At 38.3% G+C, this 21755-nt stretch overlaps 2 protein-coding genes across 3 annotated transcripts; both read left to right on the top strand.

Annotated features, from left to right (window-relative positions):
• Nucleotides 1-1315: 1315 nt before the first annotated feature.
• On the top strand, nt 1316-15983 carry LOC149943494 (uncharacterized). The gene is made up of 13 exons (XM_090176107.1): nt 1316-1354; nt 3482-3728; nt 7441-7572; nt 7642-7764; nt 7827-8055; nt 8127-8586; nt 10026-10064; nt 10143-10184; nt 10252-10888; nt 11428-11562; nt 12187-12321; nt 14313-14544; nt 15326-15983. Exons 1-13 carry the CDS (start codon nt 1316-1318, stop codon nt 15525-15527), a joined length of 2652 nt encoding a protein of 883 aa, XP_090032233.1. The 3' UTR covers nt 15528-15983.
• A 664-nt stretch (nt 15984-16647) lies between these two features.
• LOC149943493 (uncharacterized) lies at nt 16648-21669 on the top strand. 2 transcript variants are annotated; one of them, XM_090175497.1, is made up of 2 exons: nt 16648-16741; nt 17004-21669. In XM_090175497.1, the coding sequence occupies exons 1-2, from the start codon at nt 16731-16733 to the stop codon at nt 21511-21513; spliced, it is 4521 nt and encodes a 1506-aa protein (XP_090031623.1). In that variant the 5' UTR covers nt 16648-16730; the 3' UTR covers nt 21514-21669. The 2 variants fall into 2 exon arrangements, with proteins under 2 accessions (XP_090031623.1, XP_090031622.1); XM_090175496.1 differs by having other exon boundaries at nt 17001-21669.
• The last annotated feature ends 86 nt before the right edge of the window (nt 21670-21755 follow it).

Raw genomic sequence — 21755 nt, 5'->3', positions numbered from 1 at the left:
CGTGATAAATTTAAAGAATTTAAAATTTCGTGATAAATTTAAAGAATTTAAAATTTCGTGATAAATTTAAAGAATTTAAAATTTCGTGATAAATTTAAAGAATTTAAAATTTCGTGATAAATTTAAAGAATTTAAAATTTCGTGATAAATTTAAAGAATTTAAAATTTCGTGATAAATTTAAAGAATTTAAAATTTCGTGATAAATTTAAAGAATTTAAAATTTCGTGATAAATTTAAAGAATTTAAAATTTCGTGATAAATTTAAAGAATTTAAAATTTCGTGATAAATTTAAAGAATTTAAAATTTCGTGATAAATTTAAAGAATTTAAAATTTCGTGATAAATTTAAAGAATTTACAGAATTTAAAATTTCGTGATAAAATTAAAGAATTTAAAATTTCGTGATAAATTTAAAGAATTTAAAGAATTTAAAATTTCGAGATAAATTTAAAGAATTTAAAGAATTTAAAATTTCGTGATAAATTTAAAGAATTTAAAGAATTTAAAATTTCGTGATAAATTTAAAGAATTTAAAATTTCGTGATAAATTTAAAGAATTTAAAATTTCGTGATAAATTTAAAGAATTTAAAGAATTTAAAATTTTGTGATAAATTAATAATTTAAGGAATTTAAAATATCCTGGTAATATTTTTAATATTTTCCGAATTAAAAATTTGAATATACCTAGACCACGCCTGAAAATCAAAATCTCAACGTGTTAACACGGCCAACCCAACAAAAACTATTTAAAATGCACTTAAATGTAAATGAACCAAACCAGTTACGGCACGCCCCGTAATTGTAGCAATTATCAAATTAAAACTAAACCTTTATCTAGTCACAGCTTATTAACGATCTATACTTCCGCGAGCTTAACTTTCGAAGTTGAGGTTTTTTCTACAACAATATCAAGGTCACATAAATAAATTAATATTTATTTTCTCACGAAAAAGAAATTGCGAGGAGGATCTGGTTATAACATCCTTTTTACCCTCACGATATCTAAATTCCGTCAAGTCTATGGCTTCTACAAATGGTCTAATTTCGGATATTCCTTCAGGGAGAATTAGAGAAACAAAGGACCGTGGATTAATGCTCCACATCTGAGATTAATATAACTAATTAATACTATTACGTTTTATTTATTTCTTCAGGTAATCTTCCGATTGAAAAAGCAAAAAGCCATCGCTAGTTCGGAAATTGCAACAAGAGTAACGGAAACTAATGAACTAAAACAGGGAAACTCCGTAAACCAGGAAAGTTTCGTAAACTTGACATCGAAATATTTTCTGGGTTCGTGAAAAAGAAACAGGATGAAGATAGCGTTTCTTTTATGGGTTGCCGTTTTGCACGTAAGTACCGTTCGCTACAAATGCGGGATTAAAGATTTCTGATAAAATATGGATACTGTTATATCCATTTCAAAATTCTACGGTTTCCATATAACCCCTTAGACAGGTTAAGCCATCGCCCAAAAACTTGTAGGAGGAACTTGTAGACGTACTTTTGTGTGTACAGCCTGCACAAGTTCCCTCTACACGTTTTCCGGACATTTTCTGATGCTGGTTTAACCTCTCAATTATTAATACTACTACTGTTTTATATATTGTGTCGATTTACTACGAGATGGCGCTTTATGGGAAAACGTTTCCAACGATTAAAGTTTTTTAAGACCTACTTTTGAAGTAGACATAATTCCTTTTTCGCAGTGATATCAAAATAAATTACCGAGCCATAACCTTCAATACACTGACGTTATATAAAAAATGATATTTTTAAAAAGACCATATTTTTATATGAAATTTAACGTGAATTTCATTTCAAAAAGGAAATGTCTTCAGATTATTTAGTGATAAGAGTTTTAAATTTTTGCCGCCAGGGTTTCGCATCGATTAAAAAACCAGACTTTACAACGAATAAGTTGTGAATGAATGAATGAATGAATATTTCTTGTCCATTTGAAAAATACACATGTCAAGAGAGAAGATTCTTTCACGGGAGTAACGCAATTAGAGCCCGATTTAAAAGTACCCAATGGTCCTACTAGATGGCGTTCACAGTCTCATACGCAAAAATTATAAATGATCTACAAACCGCGAAAAAAAGTTTTTAGCGTTTATTTTTCATTTATCAACTTTTGTTTTTAGTTTAATAGTGTATACGTAAAACCTCGCTTACATTACAGCTGTCTAATTGAAAAACCTAGTAAACGACAATTTCGAAAATTTTAAGTTAGAAGTAAATTCAAGAACGACGTTATGCGACTTGGACATCTAAAAATTTCTACCCGCCAAAAATATTCCGAGGCGAGTTATATCTGTAGATTCCACTTACATTACCATAAGAATTAATGTTAATCAAAATAAAGGAACTTAAATAACACGCATTTAAGAAAATGGCGCTTACTAGGGTTTGCCATGGGTCAGCCGCTATGTTAAAATTTGGTTTTCTGACAAATCAGTATTTATTCCCTTCCCACCATGAAGTTTAAATTTAAGCTTAAACTTAAAGGTATTAAAATCAAATTTATAAAGGCTTCGCTCTAAATGTTTATTTCCCAGTAAGCAAGAAATTTCTAGAATATAGGTTTATAATAATAATATTAATCAGCTAGACTAATAGTCAAGGCACCACCCTATAGCGACTTTAAATGCCTTTAATTTAGGTGTCCGGTGACATTGCGTAGGTGGGTGGTGGCAAGCACTTCATGCCACGCGAGCCAACAGCTCCCTACACTTACTATAACCGTTAAAAAATAAAATAATAATAATCAGCTAGGCTAATAGTCGAGGTACCTACTTAGGCCCAAATCATCTAGCGACTTTAAATGCCTTTAACTTAGGTGTCCGGGTGACATTGCGTAGGAGGGTGGTGGCAAGCACTTCATGTCACGCGATCCAACAGCTCCCTACACTAACTATAACCGTTAAAAAATAAAATAATAATAATCAGCTAGGCTAATAGTCAAGGCACCACCCTATAGGCCCAAGTCATCTAGCGACTTTAAATGCCTTTAATTTAGGTGTCCGGGTGACATTGCGTAGGAGGGTGGTGGCAAGCACTTCATGTCACGCGATCCAACAGCTCCCTACACTAACTATAACCGTTAAAAAATAAAATAATAATAATCAGCTAGGCTAATAGTCAAGGCACCACCCTATAGGCCCAAGTCATCTAGCGACTTTAAATGCCTTTAATTTAGGTGTCCGGGTGACATTGCGTAGGAGGGTGGTGGCAAGCACTTCATGCCACGCGAGCCAACAGCTCCCTACACTTACTATTACCGTTAACCTCTATAAGTTTATATGGAAAGGGGAAACCAAAGAACTCGGGGGAAACCTCTTTAAGCAGCGGGGATAACTTTTTTCCGAACTTTCACCCAGTGATTATTATGACAACTTAAGAATTTCTAGACATAAATTTCGAATTGAGTCGAAAATACTAAACGAGAGTGTTTATCCGTGGCTTACCTTTTACAGATTCTGGAGGCGTCGGGAGCCGACAAGAGGCCGATCTACAACATCGCCCACATGGTGAACTCCATCAGGGAAATCAATTACTACTTGAACCGGGGCGCCAACGCCGTCGAAGCTGACGTGACCTTCTCCCACGAAGGTGAAGCTTTGGAGACATTCCACGGGTCCCCGTGCGACTGTTTCCGCCTTTGTAACGAAAAGGAAAGCATCGGAAAGTACTTGAGATACGTCAAAGAAATCACTAGTCCAGGTACAATTCCTTTCTGAAACACACTAAATAATTCCTATAATTATTACATTATTACATATGCCTTCGTAGGATCGAGGTAGTTTTCAATGGGATCGATTGCCTCCTCCCATGAATTTTTATGACCTAGAAAGTCCATGAATAAACTTGCATTTAACTAGATTAGAAAAATCCTGATTAATTTCATGTATTCATTGTTTTCTCTTGAATGATAATATTTATTACGTTCTTAACCAAAACGAAACGTAACAAAGATATTATATCTTGGGAAAATCTTTTGTTTTGTCTATTATCCTGAAAATAACTGGCAATTATGCAATAGCTATCTCGATTAAAAATCCCAAAAATATTAAATTTCACGCCTTTTTGCTTTTAAAAATGCCTGTTTTCCCAGACCCCCGGACACTCAAGTTCTGCCCCCTCCTGAAAAATCTTTAAATGACATCCCTGTTTACAGCGTGTAATGGGAAATGTAAAAATTGCATTGTGTAGAGATATTCAATTATTTATCAGCCATATTTTTGCCACTTATGCTTGGTTTTTCTATTCACTCTGCGTGATACGTTTTAGAACAAAAATTAGCTGTCGTGTATCTAGTATGAACGCGCTCTAATGGTACGAGGAATCTTAAATCAGCAATTGATATGATATTCCTAATTGAAGAGCAATTTAGCTAACCCCCATTTAGGAGAGATTTTAACAAATAGAAGATGAGCGATTACAAAATTAAATCTATCCTGATGTCGTTTGCTACTTAGTCGTTACTAAAAATAAATAGTAGATTTTTAGCGTTTCTCCAAACACGGCCAACTGTGATCTCGCGCTAAGGCGGCCAACCCATTCGTTGAAGTTTCTATGTTAACCCACTAGGAAAAGATATCTGTATGGTTTGTGCGCCCCTAGCGGAATATTATTTTTACAATAGTTTTTGCATTGAAGCCACTATAAAAAAACTGTGTGAATGCAGCGCCACGCTCGTTATATTCTTGCTCTCGGAATTTCGTTGGCCGCTATAGCGCGAGATCAAAGTTGGCCGTGCTCCTAGCACCCTTATCCTCGAAAATTTCAATCATCCAGGTATCTCATTGGTTCCCTATAACTTACATCTTTTGACGCAATTGAAGATGTAAGTTAGCTTGTGGCGTTTTTCGTCCCCTCCCCTCCCTTCATGCGGGGGTAAATTTTAACTATGACGCTCGTGGATCGTCGTTACGTAGTCATTTTCCCTAAGTATAAATAAATAAATATTTCTTGGTCCTACATATAATATAAATACCCATTTGAGCAATATAATTCCGCTATTCTGATCAAAGATTAAGCCCCAAGTGGTTAAAGCAAGTGGTGGCTGCTATCTTTTTTTTTTGAGATACACAAACATCGGTGTCGACCCGAGGCCTTAGACACCAGCACACACACAATAACTGATTAATCAGGGTGAGATATGTGTAACGGCCACCCGTTGGGGGATTGGTAGTCGTCCTCACACGGCCTTCCACAAACTCTGCCTCCCGGACGCCTGGGATTACAGGAGTGAGCCACTACTCCCGGCGGTGGCTGCTAACAAACATAATATAGAACTCCATACCCTAGATTCGAATTCTGAGAGTTTTCTTATGGGCGGTTTTGTAACGAAGCGTTTACCCACGTGACCTCCGAAAAATCGACCTCCATCGGTTGCTGTATTGTCCTATCACGGACAACTGTTGAGCGAATAGCGCGTCATCAAAGTTGACTGTGGTCGTATCTATAGTTGGTTACCATGCTTACTAAGGAGGAAATTATTTCGGAGTTCCGACAGGAAGTGGGTGAACGCTATTGACTACGCGCTAGGCAGCTATTTCGATTTTCTTTTAAGTAGAGCTAATACCCAAGGCACCACCTTCGACCACATAAGCAATGTTGCTTGTGCGTGATCAAGTAACAGGTGGCCGGGTTACAATGCGTAGGAGGGTGGTGGCAAGCCTTTCATGCCACCAGCTCTCTACACTAACTATAACCGTTAACCTCAGCAAGTTTTATGGGAAAGGGAAACCGAAGATCTCGGGGAAAAACCCCTTTAACCAGTGGGGAGATAACTTACAAATTCTACGCAGAAGGAGTGGTTCCGGATTTTCATCCAGTGCCACTAGCTGAGATCGAAACCGGCTCCTCTTGCTGCGAGGCGAAAGTGTTAGCCACTCCGCCACCCCACCTACTATTATATTATATTATTATATTATCTTTGCTGCAAAGAAAACGCTATATGACGTTTTACACCAAAGAGACCCCATTAAGTGTCGACACCTATCGTAGCACCCAAGCAATATATTTTAATTTTATCACCCCCAACGAGAAGCTCCGGCGATTTCTCAGTTAAACCGGGGAAGACAATTACTCGTAACTCTTTCAAAAATACTTATTCAAATATAATATCTGATGAGAAACATCAGGTTGGAGGAGCTGCTGAAAACGAAATCTATCGTACCACTCACATAGCTGAACGGGCTCGCCTCACACTAAGAGCCCGAGCTCGATTTGAGACTGAGCCCGAGCTTTATTATGAGAATGATACGAGCCGAGAAGAGACCAAAACATTGTGGTCATTTAATTTGAGCCCGAGATGACACCATTTTAATAGAGCGTAGTTTTGTGAGCTCAAGATGAGACCCTTAAAATATAGTAAATTGCTGTGAGTCTGAGTTGAGTCCAATAAAATATAGTGTATTACTACGAGTACGAGCTGAGACCATATTTTTGTAATGAGCCCGAGATTTTTAATTTTTAATAGACGGTTATGTGTTGGCTTTTGCACGATTATGTTTCCCTTGGACACTGGGGAGCGCTGCGGCGAAGAGCAACAGGTGCCGCAGTCGTAACGCTTTCTTTATCACCTACACGACCAACTTTGATTACGTGCTGTTTGCTTGATCCCAGTTGGCCGTGTCGCCCTTGAAGAGAGCCTACTTGGTTAATACGGAACTTACGTAATTGGCTATTTCGGATAACGTGATTTAACCCAGTCGTTTTCTGATTGGTCCAAAGTAAACTACCTTCTAGAATTTTCGAAGATTGTTGTAGTGAAGAGAGTACCAAGCCTGGTCGCCCGGCGGTTTCGTTTGACTTATGATTTATATATCAATATTAAAAAAATATTAAGACTGAAATGAGCCCCGCGAGTTATGCAAATTCTTATGAGACTGAGACGAGACCTTGTTAGTAACAGAAATAAGTATGAGCCCGAGACAAGCTCAAATGTTTAGGGAGCGGAATTGTGAGTTTGAGACGAGCTCTTGTGTTTAGGAGGTAAAAAAAATGAGCCCGAGACGAGCACTCGAGTTTAAAAAAATATTAATGAGCCCGAGACGAGCTCTCGTGCTTTTGGGGAAATTATTAAGGCCAAACAAAAAAGAGACTGAGCCCGAGACCAAGTCTTTTCGTGCAGCTATGACCACACAGGTACTACGCTAGAGCCACCACTGGCTTTCTAACAATTTAAGTGACAATTTCGTTGGGTGAAGCTTAAATTCTTGACCCTGTGACAGGCTGATGCCGTGAAGGGTTTAGCCAGATTTATATTAATGTGTGTACATGAATAAATGCAAGATAATAGACACTGCCTACGCGATACGCCTAGACGTTTCATTCTAGGAACTCAATCTATCTAATAGTTACGCTTATCTTTGATGTCTTTTGCATAAGGTTTCATTCAATCATTTTTGTGCTCCATTGTTTATAGCCAGTTCCAGATTCCGGAAGGATCTATCATTGCTGTTCCTCGATTTGCAGGTCTCAGATTTACCCGGACACAGTAAATTTCGAGCAGGAGACACCTTAGCGGAAAAACTAATCGACAACTTATGGCCTGATGGTACTTCCAAGCACATTTTATTTCACGCATTGCCCCAAAACCACAAACTCTTATTCTTATTATTATTAGGAGCTAATGACTCTCAAATCAATGTCGTTCTGTCCATCGGTCACACCAGTGACTCACCCGTTATCAAGGGATTCAAGGACACGCTGGAAAAACGAAAGATGAAACACTTGGAGAAGAGAATAGGTAAAATAGAATAACTCATAGATAAATGTTTGTTTGGATTAAGAGTGATGGCTGTGTTTCAGGTTGGGACATTGGTCTCGGCGACCCGATTAACGATATTACGGGAATGTGGAAATCGTTGGGAATTAGCGAACGCTTGTGGCAAGGAGACGGTGCTTACAGTTGCGTCAACGCCGTTCGACAAACTGAGAGACTAAAAAAAGCCATTGATGACCGGAACAATAACGCTACCTTCACTAAAGTGTATCGTTGGACCATCGATCTTACCTCCCAAATTAGAGACTCCTTAAGGTTCGTTTATCTGGTCTTCTAGTAGGTGACCTTGACTAACATTAATGGACAAATGTTTAATTTTTAATTAGGAGGGGCGTTGACGCTATCGTAACCAACCATCCAGAGAGGATTAACTTGGTTCTGGGTGAAGCCGAGTTCCAGGATACCATGCGGGCGGCTAATTACTTGGACGAGCCATTCGAAAGGTCACACGTGAAGTACCAACAAGAGACGGGGCCTATTCTATTCAGAACGGGATACAATCCATTGTTCAATATGCTCAGCTCCTTCATGGAGCTCTTCTACTCAATGAGCAGTTTCTTGGGAGATTCGGTACGGTTCTACTTCCGTTCCGAAGAATGGGCCAAAGCGGAACAGGAAGCCCGTTTGAGGTTCCTGAGAGAAAACGCTCGCCGACTACTGTCCAAGTACCCCGGATACGCAAATAGGAACCCGAGACTTTTGGCTGAGGATTTGGCATTAATCGCCAGGGAACCGCGAATCAGGAACGCTCAGAGACGACATCAAGTCATTTACCGGTACCAGAAAAAATAGAAGAAGTTCAAATGTGTAAATATTTGCACAAAATATCGCAATGCCTCAAACACCTCTTGAACTTATGGAATTCCAATAATTAGATTAAATTAGGTGGTTTTAAAAACGTGGAGCTAAAGATTATACTAGCTATAGTTTACTCAACTACCAGATCAAGTGACAGCAAGAGCTAGTGTAATGAAAACTTAGGGTGACAACTAAAAGGTGAATAATTTCATAAACATTGAGACAATTTTAGCTCCAAAGCTCAAGAAATTCCAATATCTCAGTGATCGTCCTGTATAAGTTATTATTATTTAACGTCCGTCCATTATGAATGTTTGTATTTATGTGGTAATAAAATTATGAATTATTAAAAAATAATAGTATTAAAGTTTAATAGAGAAAAGAAGTTGATTTTTAATCCGGGGTTTCTAAGTATAACTGCATAATTTATTGGCTTAAAATAAACAGAATTTGACTTCAGTAACATACTAACAATAAGTATGACACTTTAGTGATTTTAATGCTAATTTTCTTCCGGACCTTTTTTCGACATTGACACTCTCGTTCTGCTCTTCCTAATTGTAATAATTAAAGTTTTTACGTTATTTCTAGTTATTCTTATTATTATTAACCAGAAATTTACAATACTTAATCGCAGGAATATTTTATTAATATACAAGAGGAAATTATGCTACAATTTAACTTTAACCTAGAAATTGTATGGATCTATTAAAGTAATGTAAAGGGCTTAAAAAACGACCGGACATGACCGATTAACTGACCTAGAACTTTGTAAAAAAATAGAAAAATCTTTCTTCCACTTCGTGCCTGTTGTAAATAACAACTTGGTTACCCCATTACTACCGCTATGCGGGTTCCCACGACACGTTTAAACTTATAATTTGTATGTCGAAGGTTGTCATTGACCACCACACCTTAATCTGGTTTAGTAAGTCACTGGACTAACGACGTAAGAAACGGGTATCACGATAAACTTGAAAATAAAGCCAGTTTCGTTCCGACAAACGGGAACGTCATAAAATGAAGTCAATGACCCATCCTTTACCCAGAGGCCAGTTTCCGCGAGCCACTCCTGGAGGCTCTCGAGAGTGCCTCAATAAACAGATACTTCGAAATCATCTTAAAAAGAGTCGAAACCGGATGGAGGTCTTGTGGGGTTTTATCGAAAGTCGAACTCGCATAATCAAACGGTCTTTGCTCCTGCCGGAATTTCATACTAGTTCTTGAAGTCGAGTAAAACATCATTCTAAATCTGCTAACGACACGGCGGAGACAATTTCAATTCCATCGCCTAAATATATTCAATATGATTGTGGCTAAAGAAAAATTGTTTACGTTACTTCTGGCTGTTTACGTAGTCCACGTGAGTAGTTAATTTTTCGTCTTGTTTCTACTTGAAATAAATAGTGAATTTGAAACAATTACAGGGTCAAGTGAACGAAACATCCACAAGTGTTGGGTCTGAAGTGAGTCATAAATCTTATAAATATTTTGGCAGTAAATAAATTGAAATATATTACAATGCTCTATATTATTTTTATTAGGAAATCAAACCAGTATTAGAAACTACAGAGCTCGTGCCTCAGGTATTCCCAATTTTATCGTCAAAATAAAATTTCAAGTAATAATTTAGAAATATTTTAATATTATCAGAAAGAAACCTACAGTGCAACTTCAACAGTTGAGCTAATTACTACACCAGTGCCTTTTACAACACCAGCTCCTCCATTACCAACTACAGTAACAGAACTAACGACAGTCACGGAGCCAACGACAGTCACGGAACCAACGACCACCACACCAATAACACCAAAGACAACCATTACCCCAAATGTTCAACCAACACCGGTACAATCTTCATCACCAAGTTCAACGTCGATCACTACAACCATACATACAACGATAGAATCAACTGGGGTAACATTAGTTGATTCAGCTTTAGAGCCAATCGGTTCTTCCCAAGATATTTCGTCCACACAAGCACCAACGGAAACAACATCGAACGAGATCACAACGCTACCAACAACGACTGAAGTAGTCGTAAACGACACGGTGCTAGATGCAGCAAAAAGACCACTATACGTTATTGGTCACATGGCCAACTCCATAGATGAAGTTATAAACATGGTCGAAAAAGGAGCCAATGCTGTTGAATTTGACGTGAACTTTGACCCATCAGGTACTCCTACTCACGTATTCCACGGATATCTGTGCGACTTGGGACGGCTCTGCGACAGACACGAGAAGATTGAGAACTTCTTAGACGCCTTAGCTAATATGACCAGTCCTGGTAAGAAATTACATCCTGGCACAAGGAGAGCGCAACTAGCCTTTGAACACGCTATTAGGCGATACTATAAAGTAAATTTGGTCTTAACTTGTTAAAATGGGAAAACAAAATCACGTGACTACCTTTTCACAGCCAACTTCGATTCGGTAAGTCGTGTAAATAGTTGGCCGTGCAACGTTAAAGAAAAAAAATATTCCTTCCAGATACTGCAGACAGCTAATTAACTTACACTTTTCTATTACAAGATGTTTTCAATAATAATAATAATAAATAGATAATTTAGACGAAACGATCAAAATTTAAACCACCATTAGCAAAATAATAGTTCGCATTTCTTAGGATAGATGGTGCTGCAGTTCTCCACCAAATCACGTGACTACCATCTTTTCAGCCCCACTGGACTTTATACTTTCGCCTGTTCCGTATTTTACCCTTCCGATAGAAAATGCGTGACTTTTGACGGGTTGCAATCTCCTTGTGTGTTTGTTGCTCGTAGCTGGGACTGACTAAACTTTTCCTAATACCCCACCTTTCTGCAGGGGACGTTGAATATCGACCCAATCTGGCTCTATTATACTTCGACTTGAAATTGCACAACGTAGACGTTAGGTATATGAAATACGCCGGTGAAAAGCTGGCCAATAAAGTGGTTGAGCGACTAAGGTGGCAAATACGTACGTATAAATTAAATAACTAATCGAGCTTAAAGGAGAACTGTCACCACCCTAAAATTGGTTAAAAACCATTTAAATGGATAGAGGACGTCCGAAAATGGTTATACAAAAAATGTCATGTTAATTTGGCCAGTATTTGATTTATTATTAGCAACCAAATTTCGTGTTTTATGCCCCCCCCCACTCGAGAATTTCGGAACCGCTTGGTTGAACCTACCCGCATCGCCATCTCGTGAACGAAATATTTTTGCCCCGGTTTTTCGGTCGGAACTGTCGTCTGCTACGACATTCTCCTTGGGTTTTTAACGTAATTATATTGGTAAATTGTAGTTAATCGTGTTTTTAATACGCCTTACACGCCGCCCTTTCTCAAATTTTTGCCGCTTCATTCTTTTGGCGCTGCACGTAGGTTCAACCGCGATTTCTGAAATTTTTGAAGCCGTTTGATGTAAGTTGCGGAAAAAGTAGCGTAACTGTTTAAATACTTTTCCAATAACTATAAAATTTCAGGGACATAATTTAATATATTTTTTATCTTTCTGTAAAAAAACATCGTAAATTTTGGTTTTTGGTGACAGATCTCCTTTAAGCTTTGAGTTATGTTGACCATTTTAATTATTGCAGACGTGAAAGAAGAATACAGATCTAAAGTTAATGTGATATTTTCGGTGGAGTATCCCAGCTATCACCCAGTATTTTTCGGAGCCGCCAAAGAGTTCAGAAGGCTACTTGGAGACGACTTTTACTTCCATCGGATAGGTAGGACAATTGAATAGCTGTTCACAAGATGGCACATTAAATCGATAGTACCAGAAATTAATAATATATAATTACGAGATAAGTATCTATCTACGACATAAAAATGAAACATGTACATGAAAAATGGATACTTCTGATACCATCTATATACTATAATCTTGGACGAATAATCCCCGGTTCCACAATTTGCATCGCCCGTCAGCGCTCCTACCGAGAGAATCGCGAAATATTTATATCCAATTACAAAACACGTTCGTAAAAATGTCGTATGACCTGCGACCCGTCGACTGCTCTGCTGTTTTTAATAGAAGTGAGGCCATAGATAAAATAACTTCGTATATAGTTAGGAAACTTCAATGGGGCAAACTGACTCTCACGAAATTGCCTGACATCTAGTGACTGCGCCAGTTGGCTGTGTTCTCAAGAGCGTAGACCGTATTGAGGAATTTGAGGTCGGAGTTTTGAGAATAAACATATTATGCAAGGTAAATGTCTTCAAATATAACAGAAATAGCGTTTAAAACAAACTTGAAATCTTTACTGAATGCTATTTCTTTAGTGCTATTTTTTTAAATTTGCTCTCAGTTCAAGAAAAAGTACTTTTAATACACATAGCTCGCTTAAGCCTTTGCAATTGGGATTGCGATACACCAAGGTTCTAGTACGGACTTCGATTAGTGCGAACTTCACCAAATAATATTATTCGGGTGCCGCCACCAGATGTCGGCCAAAACTCTGGCGTCACTTCTACAACATGAAGTTTCCTATCTATATACGAAGTTATTTTATCTATGAGTGAGGCTTTTGGAATGTTAATGTTATTATTCAGTAATAATAGGCGCTTCAATAAAACATCTTCAAGGAAAGCGCCTAGAAGTAATATATCCAATAGCCAGGACCTGCAAGGTACAGTTTATTTGGTACTTGCTGTAATAATGGAAATTTATCACCTTTAAACAGAACATCATGTTTTTACTAAGCCTTAATATGTAAAGAACAGCTAAGTGGTTAAAAGGAAACACATGTTGCATACCGTAATGGTGAAAAGTTTCCATTATTTCAATAAGCACAATATAAACAGTAACTTTCAGGTCCTGATTCTCGGAAATATTACTTCTTGGCGATTTCCTTGAAGATGTTTAATTGAAGCGCCTGTTGTGATAATAAAAATAAGAGGGTAATAATTTAATTAATTTAAGTAGGAAGTTCACTTTAATATTTTTGCATGTATAGTTTGCGTGAAGGTCGCTAATATCGGGCACGTGTTTAGTGCTTTGGGCCCATTCAACCGAAATCCCATTCGTTCGAAAACGATTTAACATTGAGTCTAAATCGATCGAAAATACCCCAATTGTGCGGTTTACAGCCCAATTTTGCACCCAACCTAACCTAACCTAACCTAACCTAACCTAGCCTATAACTACCTCCAAGTGACATCGTGAAACCCCATGGCAGAAGTAAAAAACAAAATAAAAAGTTCGCCTTTTGGGCTATTTTTCGGAAACATTTCGATCTAATGGGAATATACCTGTTTAGTATTTGGATAAAAATCTTTCCAATACCACAAACGGGGCTGCCGTAAAAGCACCAAGTGCGCCATTTGGTTTCGGATCCTGGGGGGCGATTCTGTAAAAATCGAATGGGAATTCGATAACGATACCCTATACCATGTCGAAATCGACTTCGACAATTTGCATTGATTTATGCTTATTCGAAATCTTTACCGAATAACATTCGTCGAGATCTCGAAGTTCGAAATCTAGTTTTCGATCGAAAATTGGATTTCAAATATTTACAGAATAGGCCCCCAGTAATTATTCGTCCAATCTATAATTCACCCTAATTTTCGAATGATATCTTCTCTCAATAGATTACTATAGTATACGATGTAAGTACCTATTGGAGATTAGTTTCACCTTAGTCACCGATTGCTACATAAAGATTTGGTGGGGCACTATGTTTTCAATTGTTTTACGCGTTTGATAACTTAGGTTGGAGCTTCGATGGAGACGGGTTCCCAGAGACAACAGCAGCGGCCTTGTGGAAAGAGGTTGAAATCGACAGGAACATTTGGCGAGGCTACGGGGCACCGAACATATTCTCCTTCCTGGTTGGCGACTTCCTGTTAGACGACGCCGTCTGCAACAGAGAACAATCGAACGTCCCTGCCAAAGTTCTCAGGTGGACGGTCGACAATCCCATGGAAGTTCGCCACCTTTTAAGGTCAAACATGATACGTATTTATTATTAGAAATCGAATTGTTGATTTTATAAAATAAAAAGTGGTCTTGACCAACTTGTTATAATGTTGCTCTTACGTCACGAGACCCAGCTTTATTAGTGTATTCTTCGCACGAGCGATTTGCACGCGCGCTAGAAATCCCTATATTCCTCGTTATACTGTAGCGCGCGCTCGTAGAATTGTAAAAGTAAGAGACTGTGGCGTAAGAGCAACATTTAAACAAGATGGCCACGTTACTTTAAAAAATAACTATTCAGCCAAATTTAAAATGCTTTACAAATTTAAAATGCTATGCTATTGCAGTATGAAAAGTTTAGATTTTAGTAGGAATAATGCCATAGCATAGTAAAGCAAACTCGGTTTTATAACAAATTATGCTATAAAGTCAAATTTATCAATGCTTTAACTACCAATTGCAACGCTTTTAAACCCTGGAATGCGTAGTAGCATAAGTGTATAATATCGTAACATAAGTGTGACACTTCCTATTCTTCTCATGCAAAAGTTTCACAAGACAGACTGCATTACGGGCTTAGTCGCCGTTTTGCGTCAACTCGCTCACGCGTCACACGTAGCCTTTGACAGAGACTCGCTAGGGGGATATTTTCTTTTTGTGATGACGGTTCTCCGTTACTAGCTCTCAGAAAAATATTCCCCAAAGTGACAAACTTATAATATGGAACAATATTATAGACCTATGGTAGTAGGAAATAGCAATGAACTTTTAATTATAAACTAAAACTTTTATTTCCCGTATAATAGGAAATCCATCGACGCGATAATGACGAACTTTCCCGTGGTTCCCGCGGGAATTGCGAAGAAGGAAGAATTCAAGGATAAATACCGACTGGCGACAATCGAAGATAGTCCCTGGGAAAAATTCAAGGACCCTAATTACGTCTCTAAATTATGTAAAAAGAGGACTCCGCCTTCCATTTTTAATATATTTGGTACTATACTATAAATATTACCAAAAGTAGCATAAGACCGAAAAGTGTGTCAGAACGGTATAGTAGTTAATGAGAGTTTGTCGCAAAGTAAAAAGGGGAAACAAAGGGGGTCGGAAAATACTTCATCAAAATCCAGGTTCTCCAGCGCCGCCGAGTGGGGCGTCTTAGAACGTATGTCTACGGGCGAGTAATTCGAAGAGAGAAAATAACGCCAGACTATTGACTAAATATAATCTTGCTAGTACTATTAATAATAATAATAATAATAATAATAATCAGCTAGGCTAATACCCAAGGCACCACCATAGGCCTAAGTCATCATGCGACTTTTGAAGCCATTAAATCAGGTGGCAGGGTTACAATGCGTAGGAGGGTGGTGGCAACTAGTAGGTTATGTAGTCTATAGTGTGACTAGGTCTCACTAGAAATTTTAATAGACGCGAAGGTACAGCTGACACACTTTTGGGTCTTATGCTACTTTTGATATTACTTATTTATTTCATATTATAATTATATAATTAATTTTTTTCGATATAGACTTTAAATAAAAATATGTACCAAGATATTCTTTTAAATTAAATTAATTTAAAATTGTTACTTTTAAAGAAATCTGACATAGGAACCGAAAAACAATTCGCCAGTTTCAATAATGTAAAGGTATTTTCAAATACCACAAGTAGAATTAACTTCAATAAGCTGTGACATGCGCTTTGATTTTATCGCAATTAGCCCCAGATGGTACTTGTGCGCGAGACTAATTTTAAGAACGCGCTGCCTTATTCAGTGCAAACTTTTTGAAACCAATAGATGGCGGTAATGTTATTGAAACTGTCAAATTCTTAAGTGGAATTTATTGTTTATTTATTTATTTTTTATTAAACTGCGTCATAGGAATCAAACATATATTTTATTTACATTAAAACATAGAACGTGATGACTTACGCCTCGTCTATTGCAGTATGTATCAACCGGAAATACCCCGTGAAAACCAATAGTTTTAAAACCGTGATATAAATGTTTTATTGCCTATCAACGTTAGCATTGCTTTTCCTCTTCTATATTTTTCTGTGGATAAATCAAACCAAATTAATACAGAAGCTCGCGCCCCGATTTGTTCATTTCCAGAACTGTCCTCGTGATAATTAAACGCGCCAGAATTTAACTTTTCAAATTGAAATATTTAAGGCTTAGCAACACAGTGAACACTTTCATATAATATGGATAGCCGGTAAGTTCGCTACTATTATTTCCAACTTATACACTCTTTTTCGCGGTCTTTTCAATCCCTCTTTCTGGCCGCCCGCTAGTCGGCCATTACCTGGAACCACCGGTGGGGGGTCTAGGCTCGGGTCTTTGATCCCAGGATATGGAGAATGGGGATTAAGAGGGGTAAACTCAACATGAACGCGCCCAGCAAAATTCCCAAAAAAAGAGTGTATATCATACGGCAGAACAATTGTTAATTGCATTGTTCCGATACATTTCAGTAGATTCCAAAGACGGACCATGATGTCTTTCGTTTTTGACTACTTGCGGAGGACGGGTTACAGACTATTTAGTCCGGGAAATGAAAATGGGGACACACTAACTCAGTTTCCGATAGAAAACGGAAGACCTTCGTTCAATGATGCGCAACACAGATTGTTCTTTCGGGACAGCGATGACGACGATTCAACTATTTCCAAAAATAGTGATTCTTTTATTTCCGAAGATAGCATTTCTTTGGCCGAAGTTGGTGATTCTGTTACTGAAGAGCTGACAGAAGCTGAAGAAGTTAAAGATACCATACGACATGACGTTGGCTGTGTCATTGAAAATATGTTATCAGAGAATGAATTGTTCCGTGGTAACACGCAAAATGAGAATTATTTTGTAAATAATGTTCCTGAGAATTGGGATTACAACGAAAAACAAGAGGAATTTCAAATTTATCCTATTAATCAACAAATAAATGAAGACGTGGATAAACAAATGAACTTCAAGGACATCATAAAACCCTCAATAGTTAGCGAAAAGCGAATATATGTCGATTTGGGTACATCTCTAGAAGACTTATCGTTGAAGATAAATGATACCCTTTCGAGGAGCGTGGACAATCTCAACCGTTCTGAATTATCTACATTTACAATTATCGGTAGATCCAAAACAAACAACACGAACGAAAATGATCAGGCCAGAACGTCGCCACTACCGGAAGATCCCTGGGAAGAGAGGGCTTTTTGCTCCCACAGAAGTGACGAATATGAAATAGATTATGAGATTCTTGAGGATAGTTCTACTGTACTTAGAAGACTAGAAAGCGAGACAAGCATCGTAGTGAATCAAAACTCGACGAAAGATTTCGTTGGACCTTCTGATCCCATTATGAACTTAGCTGCAGTCTTTCAAGACCCATTAACAACTGAGAGTGGAACGTCTATTGGCATAGGTGCTAATTCTGAATCTTCGAAAAATTCCTTTGGACGTTCTGACTCTATTATGAACATAGCTGCAGCCTTTCAAGACCCGATAACAACTGAGAGCGGAACGTCTATTGGCATCGGTGCTAATTCTGAATCTTCGAATGATTTCATTGGACGTTCTGACGCTTTCATGAACATAGCTGCATCTTTTCAAGACCCGATAACAACTGAGAGCGGAACGTCTATTGGCATCGGTGCTAATTCTGAGTCTTTGAAAGATTTTGTTGGACCTTCTGACTCTACTATGAACATAGCTGCAGCCTTTCAAGACCCGATAACAACTGAGAGCGGAACGTCGATTGGCATCGGTGCTAATTCTGATTCTTCGAATGATTTCGTCGGACGTTCTGACTCTATTATGAACATAGCTACTGCTTTTCAAGACCCGATAACAACAGAGAGCGGAACGTCGATTGGCATCGGTGCTAATTCTGAATCTTCGTATGATTTCGTCGGACGTTCTGACTCTATTATGAACATAGCTACTGCTTTTCAAGACCCGATAACAACAGAGAGCGGAACGTCGATTGGCATCGGTGCTAATTCTGAATCTTCGAATGATTTCGTCGGACGTTCTGACTCTATTATGAACATAGCTGCAGCCTTTCAAGACCCGATAACAACTGAGAGCGGAACGTCGATTGGCATCGGTGCTAATTCTGAGTCTTTGAAAGATTTTGTTGGACCTTCTGACTCTACTATGAACATAGCTGCAGCCTTTCAAGACCCGATAACAACTGAGAGCGGAACGTCGATTGGCATCGGTGCTAATTCTGAATCTTCGTATGATTTCGTCGGACGTTCTGACTCTATTATGAACATAGCTACTGCTTTTCAAGACCCGATAACAACAGAGAGCGGAACGTCGATTGGCATCGGTGCTAATTCTGAATCTTCGAATGATTTCGTCGGACGTTCTGACTCTATTATGAACATAGCTACTGCTTTTCAAGACCCGATAACAACAGAGAGCGGATCGTCGATTGGCATCGGTGCTAATTCTGATTCTTCGAATGATTTCGTCGGACGTTCTGACGCTTTCATTAACTTAGCTGCAGCCTTTCAAGACCCGATAACAACTGAGAGCGGAACGTCGATTGGCATCGGTGCTAATTCTAAATCTTCAAAAGAATTCGTAGGACCATCTGACTCTATTATGAACATAGCTGCAGCCTTTCAAGACCCGATAACAACTGAGAGCGGAACGTCTATTGGCATCGGTGCTAATTCTGAATCTTCAAAAGAATTTGTAGGACCGTCTGACTCTTTTATGAACATAGCTACAGCCTTTCAAGACCCGATAACAACTGAGGGCGGAACGTCAATTCGCATCGGTGCTAATTCTGAATCTTCGAAAGATTTCCTTAGACCTTCTGACTCCATCATTAACTTAGCTGCAGCCTTTCAAGACCCGATAACAACTGAGAACGAAACCTTGATTGGCATCGGTGCTAATTCTAAATCTTCAAAGGAGTTCATTGGCCGTGCCAGCGCAATCCGAGATATATTGGACGCTGACCAAATCTCTGAAATGAATTATTCTTTCCTAGAAATTCCAGGAACCAGTAGCTCGATCACATTAGCCAGCGAAGCTCGGACTTCACTACAAGAAATTTTTGGAAAACCGTTTTCTTTTAGAAATTTATCCTTAAGCTCTTCTGAAATGGTCACCAAAAACAAATCCACTTTCCATGATGTTTCCGACACCATCCAAGAGGGATCGGAAGTTGAGATTATTTCTCAAGATCTGTCAATTTCGAATGAGTTTTCAGAGAAATCCAACAAAACTTTACTGCCCAATTTTCAAGAGTCGGAAAAATTGAGCGTCGATTTTGAAGAATCACCAAACACTACCATAGAATCTGTTCGTGCTCAAGAAAGATACGTAATGCCGGAGGCTTTCGTAAAAAACTACGATAGTAAGCGCACTATGGAAGAACTTGAAGCCAGCTTGGGTATTCTCATCCAGCTCCACGAAATGCAGGATACCTTGTCAGATTGTACCGGAAGTCCTAATGTTTCGCCAGAAATCCCTAATCAACGGATCAGTAATCGAGATTTTACAGAACCCAAATTAAATGATGGAACTATTAGTCATCCTGACAAGTTCACTGAACGCGATTTATCCAAAACTGTCCAAGAGGGAAGAGAAGTTGAGATTACTTCTGAAGATCTGGCCACTACGAGTGCTATTTCAGAAAACTCAAATACACAACACATTTTTGAAGAACTCCAAATGTTGACTGAAGATTTTGAAGACCCACGTAACGCAACAGAAAAATCCGTACAAGAACGATCAACGGGGGAGACTTTCGTAAATGCATTCACAGGCCACCGCCATTTGGATAACCTCAAAGTAGAATTAAGCATTTCCACGAAACCCGACGAAACTCAGGATGTTTTGCTAGATTTTCCCAGAAACCGTGACTCCAAGAAATATCCCGTTACGTCTGAATTAAGCAAAGGTCAACAAATTGACAACATGGGTGTTACCGAGATCCTGCCAAAATCAAGTGAAAATCGCATTGAAACTGACAGTGTGTATGAAACTACAAGAGACTGGGAACTAATTGGTTTGAGAGATACCTTCTTCGACATTGAGAAGATTGATGATGATGGCGGTAATAAACGTACTACTCGGCAAAACTCTTTGAAAGTGAATGTCTTGATGAAAAAACGTAATAAAGCACATTCCGATGTCCAAAGACCTTCGACTATGAACGCTTCAACAAGAAAGCAAATTTCAGTGTACACTTTCCCAGTTGAAGAGTATAATAAAGACATGGGTTTTCTAAAGAGTGCTGACCAACAACAAGTTAGAAATGCTAAGAGAGCCCCCGACACGGAAAGAAATTTACCCCCAGAACTATCATTAAAAAGGATCCGAGCCAGTTACAGCTTACGCTCGAAATCAATAACTCCAACGTCATCTTGCTCTCCTCTAACTGGATCGCAACATGGAATGCCAATTAGCAGCTTCAGAATAGACGACGTTCAGAAAATAGATACTAATTCTTCAATTTACCTCAACACTAACTACGGCAATAGTTATAGACCAAGAGTGGCACGAGGCGCACGAGGAGATTCGCTAACAAATTTTCAGCGTCCACTGATAGTACAAAGACCAAGAGTGGTACGAGGAGGTCTGCAATCAAATTATCAGCGTCCTGCGATAGTACAAAGACCTATAGAAATTGGATCACATAGAGTTTCTGAGAGAAGCGACTCGAGAAATCACTCCCTTCCAACGATTGCCCAAGAACAAAGAACTGAAACGAAAATACGCGCGTTAGATCCGTCAAGCGGTAGTCCTGAGATAAATCAGAGCTTGCAGGGGCAGTTTAGTGAAGAATCCCTTTCAATAAAACGAATGGGAAATCAACACGAAATTCGGCTGAACAAAAGCTTTAAAGTTAAGGTGGTAAAGGAACCCAGAGCTAAGTTAAGCCCTGAGGAAATACGCGCCAAAGCCGCGACGAAAGTAGCAAATGATATTCAAAGGTTCATTAACACTACTAAGAAGTATCGTCATTTTTAAAGATATAAATGTTCCTCAAAATAAAGAACTCAAAATTGCTTAAATAATATTAATAATAAATAAAATGTATTTCGCATTGTAAAGATCTATTATTACAGATAGCATAAATTTCATTTTAACACATGTCGTAACTACGAAATATTTGCGAGTAAACCTAAAATGTATCATAAATTTTTTCATTTTCAGTAACTTGATATTAAATTTATGTGTTCGATAAATAAACAGAAAAATCCAAAAAAAAT

Source organism: Leiobunum rupestre, chromosome 5 (genome assembly GCF_980474605.1).
Source record: "Leiobunum rupestre chromosome 5, qqLeiRupe1.1.hap1, whole genome shotgun sequence".
In the NCBI taxonomy this organism is placed as follows: domain Eukaryota; kingdom Metazoa; phylum Arthropoda; class Arachnida; order Opiliones; family Sclerosomatidae; genus Leiobunum; species Leiobunum rupestre.
Note: the sequence above shows the minus strand (reverse complement) of the source record. Positions and strands in the feature narration are given on the sequence as shown.

Coding starts and splice junctions, on each gene's coding strand:
- LOC149943494 (XM_090176107.1), top strand. CDS start 1,316: ATGAAGATAGCGTTTCTTTTATGGGTTGCCGTTTTGCAC. Junction 7,765..7,826: donor ACACTTGGAGAAGAGAATAG/GTAAAATAGAAT, acceptor GCTGTGTTTCAG/GTTGGGACATTGGTCTCGGC. Junction 10,185..10,251: donor CTACAGAGCTCGTGCCTCAG/GTATTCCCAATT, acceptor TAATATTATCAG/AAAGAAACCTACAGTGCAAC.